This window comes from Acanthopagrus latus, chromosome 23, assembly GCF_904848185.1.
Source record: "Acanthopagrus latus isolate v.2019 chromosome 23, fAcaLat1.1, whole genome shotgun sequence".
NCBI classification, from domain to species: Eukaryota; Metazoa; Chordata; class Actinopteri; order Spariformes; family Sparidae; genus Acanthopagrus; species Acanthopagrus latus.
Window position 1 is genome coordinate 10471962 of NC_051061.1, and position 9400 is coordinate 10481361.

The 9400-nt window shown below is 44.9% G+C and overlaps 1 protein-coding gene across 23 annotated transcripts in view; it reads right to left on the minus strand.

Annotated features, from left to right (window-relative positions):
- cacna1aa (calcium channel, voltage-dependent, P/Q type, alpha 1A subunit, a) overlaps nt 1–9012 on the minus strand; it is an 82351-nt gene extending 73339 nt beyond the window's left edge. For 10 of the 23 annotated variants that reach the window (XM_037088691.1, XM_037088685.1, XM_037088694.1 and 7 more), the window contains exon 1: nt 6944–9010. In XM_037088691.1, the coding sequence (XP_036944586.1) occupies nt 6944–7275 (332 nt within the window). In that variant the 5' untranslated portion in view covers nt 7276–9010. Of the gene's footprint in view, nt 1–6943 lie in introns of all 23 variants that reach the window. The other 13 variants (XM_037088677.1, XM_037088676.1, XM_037088673.1 and 10 more) reach the window with 5 other exon arrangements.
- Between the last annotated feature and the right edge of the window lie 388 nt (nt 9013–9400).

Sequence of the window (9400 nt, forward strand, 5' to 3'; positions counted from 1 at the left end):
CATATAAGTATAAATATATAGTAGCTCCATTATAATGCTGTAAACTTCCACAACAAATCATCACAATGTCAAACTGGAGACCACAAGAGGAAAGAGGGTTGAGAGAACAGGGGGGCAGTGGGAAAGTGCTCTTTTCAAGCAGCTCCTGTTATTTTTAGGCCGCCCTGACGCAAAAGATCAGGACTCGTGGATGTGACCAGATTGAGGAGGGAGACAGAGACGCCATATAAGCGGAGTCTGTACAGAGAAAAGAGAAGGCAGCACAGGAATGACCGACCCGACTGCGATAGACTTGTAAACAAATGAACAAGCACATTGAAACACACAAATCCTGTCCACACACACACACACACACACACACACACACACACACACACACACACACTGAACTGATGTAAAGTCTGTGTAGTTATCAGCTGACAGTTGCGAGCTGGAGAAAGGCCAATAAATAATTTAGATTCTGCAGTGAACGTAGATCACTGACTCTCCACATTCACCCAAAAACACCCAGGTCCCTCTCTCTCTCCCTCCCTCCCTTTCTCTCTCTCTCTCTCTCTCTCGCCCTCACTCTGTTCCTGGGAGTGTTTCACTTTCTCCCTGACTGTCCCTCCTAATCACGTATACATATCCCTGTTATGTGTTGCAAAGGCAGTGAAACATGACTATTCTCCATGGCAATCCTTTGTGATTGACACGTCTTCATACAACAGTTACCAGTCTTTGGTTTGATGAGAGAATGGGTACGTGGTTAAGGTAATGGCAAATTTTAGGGCGCAACTAATAACTGTTTTCATTGTCGACATATGAAAACATAGTCAAAATGCTTTTTGTGTCCAAACCAACAATCCAAAACCCAGAGACTCTAAAGTTACCATCGTCAACCAACGATTAGCCCGCCCCTTCTAAGAACTGGAGAACTGATTAATCGACTGATCGTTGAAGCTCCGGCACGTTTCATCCACAGACATCCTGTCTACGTACACGAGGGAGGGTGACCACTCAGTGAAGCGACCGAGTGGAGAAGAGATCAAACCCCCCCCCGGCCTTGAACGGTCATTTGATATCTCATTGATTCTGGATCAAATACAGATCAGAAGTCAAAGGAGGAGATCAGGCCACAACTACTCAGTCCCGAGCACACACAACGCTAACAACACAAAACCCTCTGCACACGCAGTATTTGCACAAACTAACTGACTGAACGCTCACTGGTTTTGTAACGCCTCTCACATCCGATCATTATAAAAAGGTTGTTAACGTCTAAAAACACATTCCATCTATTATGTTTCATATGGAGCCCGCTGCTGCTATAGATAGCAAGAACATTATATTGACTACCTCTCCTTTTACAGCAGCAGGGGAAAACACACTAAGGCGTACGCTGATGACGCAGACAGCACCATATGGTGTGTGTGTATGTGAGTGTGTATGTGTTGCTATTGTGTGCACATGTTTGTTTGTGTTTATGCAGATTTCTCGCAGGTGCTGAAATGAGTGTCCTGTAGAGGTGCACATCCTGAACGAAGCCGACACTTAATACAGCGCAGGGTTACATGGTTTACACTAACTCCAGCGTAGGACACCTGATACATGTTCGACAAGGTCAAACGGGCATTTTAGGGTGAAAGGTCAGCTGGACTGCTGATTGGGGGTTTCATTTCTAAGGTCCTATAGGATGACACTTTCAGTTTCAACTTTCCCCCAGCATGTAACATGATGTGTCAGTTAAAGCACAGCACAACCACAAATGTTTTATGTCATAAACTAGCGTACTTTGGGTTGCAGTGATATAAACATTTCAACGTATACCATGACAGTGTTTATGTTCTGTGTTGAATTCTAACATATTGAAGCTACTCAAACAATATATTTCAAGGGTTATGGGTGTTGGGTTAGGGTTAGGGGAAGTAGAAGACATCTCCTTCTTATTGGATTATAATTCTGTGAAGGTTGGATGCTTTGTAATGCTTTAAAAATGATCTAACATTCATTACATATTTTTTCTTACTACAGAACTACAAATTCAAGATTAGTGAATTGATGAAAATGCATCAGAGTTAGCAAAGTTTATTGGTCAATAGTTAAGTTTAGTTTCTCTCTTTCTCTCTCTTTTTTTCTTTTACATCAAATGTATGGAAAGACAGCTGTGTCAAAACTTTAAAAAGATATTTTGAACTGTATTCATTCTGTAAATGTAATACATTGTGTCGAAGTACCAGTGTAAGTATTGATTTTTAACAAAAATTAAATTCTAATTTTTTTGATTGCATTAATGTAACCAACCTCAGCAGGAATGATAAATACAGATAATACTTGTATATAATGAGGCGCTATTTGTCTACCACTTGTTTAAAAGAAAAAAAAACAGAAACTGCACAGTGGCAGGCCTGAACTCCGTAATGCTAAATTCTAATTAAACAAACCAAATATCCGTCTGCTCTATCTAAATGTGGATGTGAGAGAATAGTTATTTATATGGCGCTCCCATGGGTCCAGAGTCAGCTCACAACTAAATAAAGCTGCGGGTCATAATTCTGCTGAATAGTGAATCTGCTGAGACTCACACATCTGGTGAATCAAAAAGGTGTTTCAGACTCCATTCAGTGAAAACATCAGTCCGGCAAACCAACGTGGATTGCGTGGAGCTTCTACTGCAGGTTGTAATGAATCATTTGGAAAAACTGTGAATCAGATTTACGTCAATACTGACCATAAAACATTCAGGGAGGGACAAATGTTAGCCAAGATAACCCCTAATTACCAGGGGTGTCTTACTTAGCCCTTCATCTTGGTTTGACTGCCTTAATGTTAAGCTTTTGCGATTATGAGGTTGATATTCATGTTGTTATAACTATAAAGCAGCAAATTGTATTAGTTTAATTTATGAACACACAGTACAGGTACAGCCTAAAGGTAAGAGAAGCAAACTTGTTTCCAGATGGTTGTGGGTTCAATCCCTCTGGCTGACAGGATGTATCTGAGATAGAGAGGGAGGGTCCTGGAGAAAGCTCCAGTGGAGCAGCAGACCAGTCTGTGGTTGTACTGGGCAGCTTCCAGGTGAAAAAGACAGCACTGCTCTCAGTGAACCCTCCCTGAATAAATGAAGATGATTCAGGGTAAGGGGGGGTGGCATTGCTAGTGTGTTGAGAAAGAGTCAGTGGAGGATGGAAAAAGAATGGAGATCCAAATCCATCTATCAGGAATGTAGCATTACAAGGCATGGTATATCTACAAAAATAAAACATTACAAGATAGCGGTAAAATTACCTCTTTTTTAAAACCCAAATGGCCGATCAAGCTCAGCGTCAGTGAGGATATCCTCGTGGAAATTGCTAGGTGCCACTCTGAGGGGTCACGTGCTGGCAGTGTTGAACTGTATGATACAAACTACTAGAGTCCACATCTGGTTTGGATCAACCAGTGAAAGCACATAAAATGATGACACACTGAACATCCTGACACACGGTGGTGCAGAGTCACCTGAGATGACCTTATGATTGATACTGTCACTACATCACCTCTCGCAGAGAGAAAACTTCCGTAGGGGACTCAAGCTTAAGGTCATTTAGCTGGACCAAATTCATTCAACGGACAATTAAAAATGGCAGTCTAATCAGGCCAAAATAACTAAATCCTTACCAATAAATGGGTGACTTAATAGCTTATTATTAAAGGAGCACTATGTAGAAATTTTAATCAGAAGAAAAAGATCTTCATTTCATTATTTTTATGCCTAAACAAACTAAATAAACAAACTTACTTTGTTTTCATATCCAAATAAACCTAATAAACAAACTGACCTTAAAGAGTTGTTAATATGTTTATATTTGGTGGACCCTGCCATCTTTCTAGCCTCAAACAGTGTTTGTTCACTTAATAATTCTGAGTTTGCATTTTAACCTCATCTCTATTGTAAACATAAATATTCCGAGTTTGAATTTTTCTCCAGAGCCACACAGTGCCCCTTTAACAAGACACTTGCTTTAAAAAGAGCTGCTGGAGATGCAGTGGGTTTTTGTCTTTGAGACATTGATCGAAGGAGGTTATAAAAATCTCAAAATAGCATTTCATTATGAAATCCATTTTCTTCCTTCTTACAGCCTCAGCTTGGTTAGTTTTCCCCCCACATTAAGCCTCACAATAATATCATCTCCACCTCAAACTTACTCAAGGTTGCCCACAATAAACCAAGTAATACAGAGCACTGACAGTATAACCGTGAACGTGCTCCCTGAAGAGGGGGGCGAGGGGTAAAAACGCTGTAAGTACAACCTGACAATAGATTACAATCCAATAAAACACCAGAACCACAAAGCACAGAAATGACCAATAGATTGGATCAACACCATGATACAGCCTCAACAAAATATTGAACATTGTAAACTTCACAGAGGTGGCAGTTATTGCAGAGCTGTTGTGTTCAATCACATAAGATGATACTGGTGTTTGTGTTATTGCATCAAAGATCAAATATCATAGATAGATAGATAGATAGATAGATAGATAGATAGATAGATAGATAGATAGATAGATAGATAGATAGATAGATAGATAGATAGATAGATAGATAGATAGATAGATAGATAGATGACATTAAAGGGTGACTCACCAATTCTACACATTAACATACTCACAAAATTAACACTTTAACTAATAGCTGGACGCCTAAATCTATTTAAAGATTGCTTCAACCTCATGTTGTAGCACCACATTATTCTTTAGGCTTCCTTGCCTTCGCCACACTGCCAAAAATTCTGATGGAAAAGAAAGAATAACATGAAATACAGTATCTGTAATGAGGGGGAAAATGCATAATATACTTAACTTCTAATGTTCAAAGCTATCTGGGACCAGCTATTTGACTTTTGTTTTTGTTTTTTGTTTTTTTTTTGTTTTTTACAGCAGACTACATTTCTTTATATCGGGAAAAGAACAGGCGTTACTCATAACACTACCGTGTTATTCGTGTATCCCAGTGAGCCATCGGTGTGACAATGAGCCAGCATGCACATTATCAAGACCCCGAGGCAGCTACGTGGAATGGTGTGCTTCTCCTACTGTGACATGTCACAGTGTCTTCCGTATGAAAATAAACAGAAGTAAGTCTAATGCAAATTGCATTTGAAAGGGAACTCAAAAAGGTCTTTAAGGCAAGTACAGGGAAAACCATAGTTACCAGTGCATTCCTCGCTGCCTTAAATGTTATTGGACCTTCTTTTAATTATCATTATTATATCTCCATTTTATTAGGAGGACAGCAGGGCTCGGTTATACATTTCTTTTCCCATCAGTATGTAAACTAAAGGAGTCTGCTTTTTTTTTTTTTTTTTTTTATCAATACGGACACTTTTCATGTGAGGTTGACGACGCCAAAGCAAGGAAACAAACGACACCCAAGTTTCCAAAACATTCAGCTGAAAAGTGAGGAGTCCACCTTTTCAGAAAAATGTTGTGCGGATGACTTGTCACTCTGGATGAATGCACCGCTTCATGAGAGCTCAGAAGCATCAAAATGCATTCACATTTGCAAAATTGCAAATTGCATTTAGAAAAAAAAAGCGCATTTCGGAAATCAAATCTGTGAACGCACATCAGATTGCCTGCACGCACACACACACACACACACACACACACACACACACACACACACACACACACACACACTCTCTCTCTTTCTCTCTCTCACTAACAAACATGTCTGTCATTGAGATGGTGAATAGACATGATTCAGAAGCACTATAAGTAGCTCCTGCATTTCACTGGAGCAGCCCAATTAGTGTGTGTAGTTATGTCACGGCTCAAGCATCAGCATGGATCAATACAATCATTACTCCAATTTCCCCTCTTGTCATTAACACCCGCGCAGAAACTTCACTTCCACATCTGCATGCATTCACGCCGGCGTGTGTGCGAATCCTGCAAAATGGGAAATACTCCAGTCGCTCGCTCGTTTTCTCCCCCCCCTGGAATGGCGCAATACGTGCTGGGATTGATGAAAGATGGAAATGCAGGGGAAATTAAACCGCTGTCACACTTTAGTGGTCACACACACACACACACACACACACAGCTTGAAATGGTGGCACATTCATTCAGTGACACCTGCATCTTGTGTGATTAACAGGAGGCTCAAAATGGGGAAAAAATTAAATACTGTCAATGCACAAGTTAATAGCCTACTATACTCTCAGTTACATACCTGCTCTCTCTCTCTCACACACACACAAACACACCTACACACACACACACACACACCATATCTAGAAAGACACCTGCATCGGGCTGATACGAGCCCCTGTGTGTGCATCACTGCAAGGACACACACACCAATTGTAGCTGCTTATTTTCATCTTTCTCTTGGTCTCCCCCACCTATCCTCCCCTCCCCCTCTCCTCTCCTCTCCTCTCCTCTCTCCTTCTCCTCTGTTTCTCTAGCGAGGCCTCCGCTGCACATGCTGACATCAGCAACCAGCAGCGCCCCCTAGACACCCCCCTCAACCACTACCGCCACCAACATACACACACACACACACACACACACACACACCACCACCACACCACACCTTACACACAGGAATCGTATATCAAGCAAGTCCCACGCGACCGTGACATGAAATGACCAACAAATGTGACTGATGGTGATCAACAGTCTCATAAAAAGGGGAGGGGGGGGGTGCTGGCTCGTGCCCCCTCCTCTTAATTAACTATAAATTACATGGCCACCATTTTTCTGTCACCTCCCCGTAGCCTACCTAGCAAGGGACCGACCTGCTGATACATCTGCTGGCTACACCTCAGTCACTGGGGCTTTAACTCACGGATACATTCAGGCGGACATATGTGTGCACACTGGGGCCTACCTGATCCTCGGGCCAGGCCTACAGTAGCACCTTTTTTTCTTTTTTCTTTTTTTTACTCACTGCACATTGCCAGGTAAAGGATATGGCCATTCGGTGATCTTTTTGGCGTATTTTCTGACGAAGTTATCCTCACTGAAAATGAACAGCGAGCGGTTGACAGTGAAGCAGTTCTGGCGCACGGGGATGGGGTTATAGAGGGCCATAGTCCGGGCTCTCTGCGCCATAGACTGCTTGTACATTCTCTGGGCCCCGGGCCCTCCGGGTGCACCGTGTCCGTGCCCGTGCCCGTGTCCATGCCCGTGGCCGTGACCGTGTCCGTGGGGTCCTCCTTGCCTGCTACCACCGCGGCCGCCCGGGCCCCCTCCGCCGGGCCCCCCGCCGTACCTGGAAGGCACCTCATCTCCGAACCGCGCCATTCTCTGGACACCGAAAGCCAATCTTCACGAAGCAGCAGCGGAGAAGGAGACCAATGCTCAGCTGTGCATCCACACAACATTACATCCCATCCGGATCAGAACGTCTCATATGCACAACGGGTTGTCTTGCGCGCTTGTGCTGGGCGCCTGCAGCCGGCGAGCAGCTCTCCGCTGGTCTCAGCAGACGAGGACGCCCATGTAACCGTCTCTTCTCTGCGCGCGTCTCTGCCAGCGGCCAATTGTGGGTGTGAGGAAATTAAATGTGTGGTCGGTTGGCTGACTGGTTACACTGTAAGGTAGTGCGGTGGGGTGTCTCAGTCTCAGTCGGTTGAGATGTCCGTGCAAAGCAGGCTTCGCCCCCAACATGAAATCACGGGGAGACCGTGGCGAGTCAACATGAATGTTTCATGTTCTCCATGGCTCATGCCTGCATCGGAGCGCACCACAGCCCCCCTGCACCTCTCTGGAGCATTTATGTCTTCACTCTCATGACAGCATGTAATGACAGTCCTCCGCGCCTCTTATATCACACAGGCCTCGGACGATAGATCGGATTGTCGAAAAATAAATCCGAAAAAATAATGATCAGTGGTATAAGCTACGGCTGTCAGCGGCGTTCAACTTGGCATGTTGGAAACGGTCGCGTTTCCGAAGACTTGAAAAGGCATTGGAGAGAGAGAGAGAGAAAAAAAAAGAAGCTACGATTATTTATTTATTTTTTCGAAACATCCGCAATGTTTGGCACAGTGTGTGGCAATAAATGTGACTCCCGCCACCTCACAGCTGTTTCACCAGAGCGCTCCGACAAGCCTTGAGACCGGGAAAATGGTGACATTTGTTTGGTAACGCATCTTATTTCAAGAGTTCAACAATCTCGAGTAGAAAAAGGAGAGAGAGAGAGAAAAAATACCGTTTTCCCCTGAAGCGTCGGTGTCATTGTTGTCGAGAGCTGTGGTATGGAACAATTTTTTTCTTTCTTTCTTTCTTTCTCAAACGAATCTGATCGCATCCTCCCTCGTCGAAACCATCATCCTCCCTCCGTCACCTGCGCGACCATCCAGAGGCTGAGCAAGGGGACACACGGACGGCGTCGTCAAAGGCAAGGGTATGACGGCCGCTTCTCCGCCGTCTTACACCCTCTCATGGTCTTGCTCTGGCTGTTCGAGGTGCAGCAGTGCCGAGAAAGTCCCTCACCATCCCCGCCCCGAAAAAAAGTCTACCTCCGTCCGCACTGATGAGCCCGAATGTCCTGGCACAGCGTCCTCTCTCTCTCTCTCTCTCTCTCTCTCTCTCTCTCTCTCTCTCTCTCTCTCTCTCTCTCTCTCTCTCTCTCGGTGGAGTACGGCAGAGCGCTCCTCACGGCCTCCTCTCTCTTCGTCCAGCGGCCCCAAGGGGAGGAGGAGAAGGACTGACGGACTGACGGACGGATAGATGGATCGCTGAATGGAAGGAGACACGCATAGAAAGAAAAAAAAAAACCCACATATATATATAAAAGGGAGGGGACCTGCTGTTTCAGTGGAATTCAGGCCGGAGTCTTTGCCTGCAAACTAAATAAATCGCAGCGCGCGCGAAATCGTCGCCTCTCCGTTTGCGTGAACAGGAGCGCGCGGCTGCTCGCTTCTGCAGCCGCAGCACATGACGCACGCAGCTCGTCCAACTTCCAGACGTATGTCACGGACAGAGGGATCGTGTGGCGCTTGTTTATTTTGACGTGCTTCAGCCGGACCTCTCAACTCCCCGACACTCTCAAATAATGCGTTAAACAGCCTGTTGGCTCAGAGGGTGAGGTGACACCGACTGCTGCGCCTCTCATTTCCTTCCATCTTTGTATGCGCTTCATAAAGACCCAGTAAGCATGCTTATTATAGCCAGATGAGCGCGCGCGTGCGCGCGTGTGTGTATGTGGCGGAGAGGCGGGGTGTTGGCATCATGCAGCTCGTGCAAAGGTACAGCTGCAGCCAAAGCTGACAATGACGGCGCGCACAGGGCCGCGTGAGCAGAGACACGCGCGTCAAGAGTGTGCGCGAGTCTGTGAGTGTTTGTTAGGGAAGGTGGAGGGGGGAGGCTATTCTTAGCAACAGACATTTGGAAATTAATGGACGAAGAGAGCCCTCCTACTCCT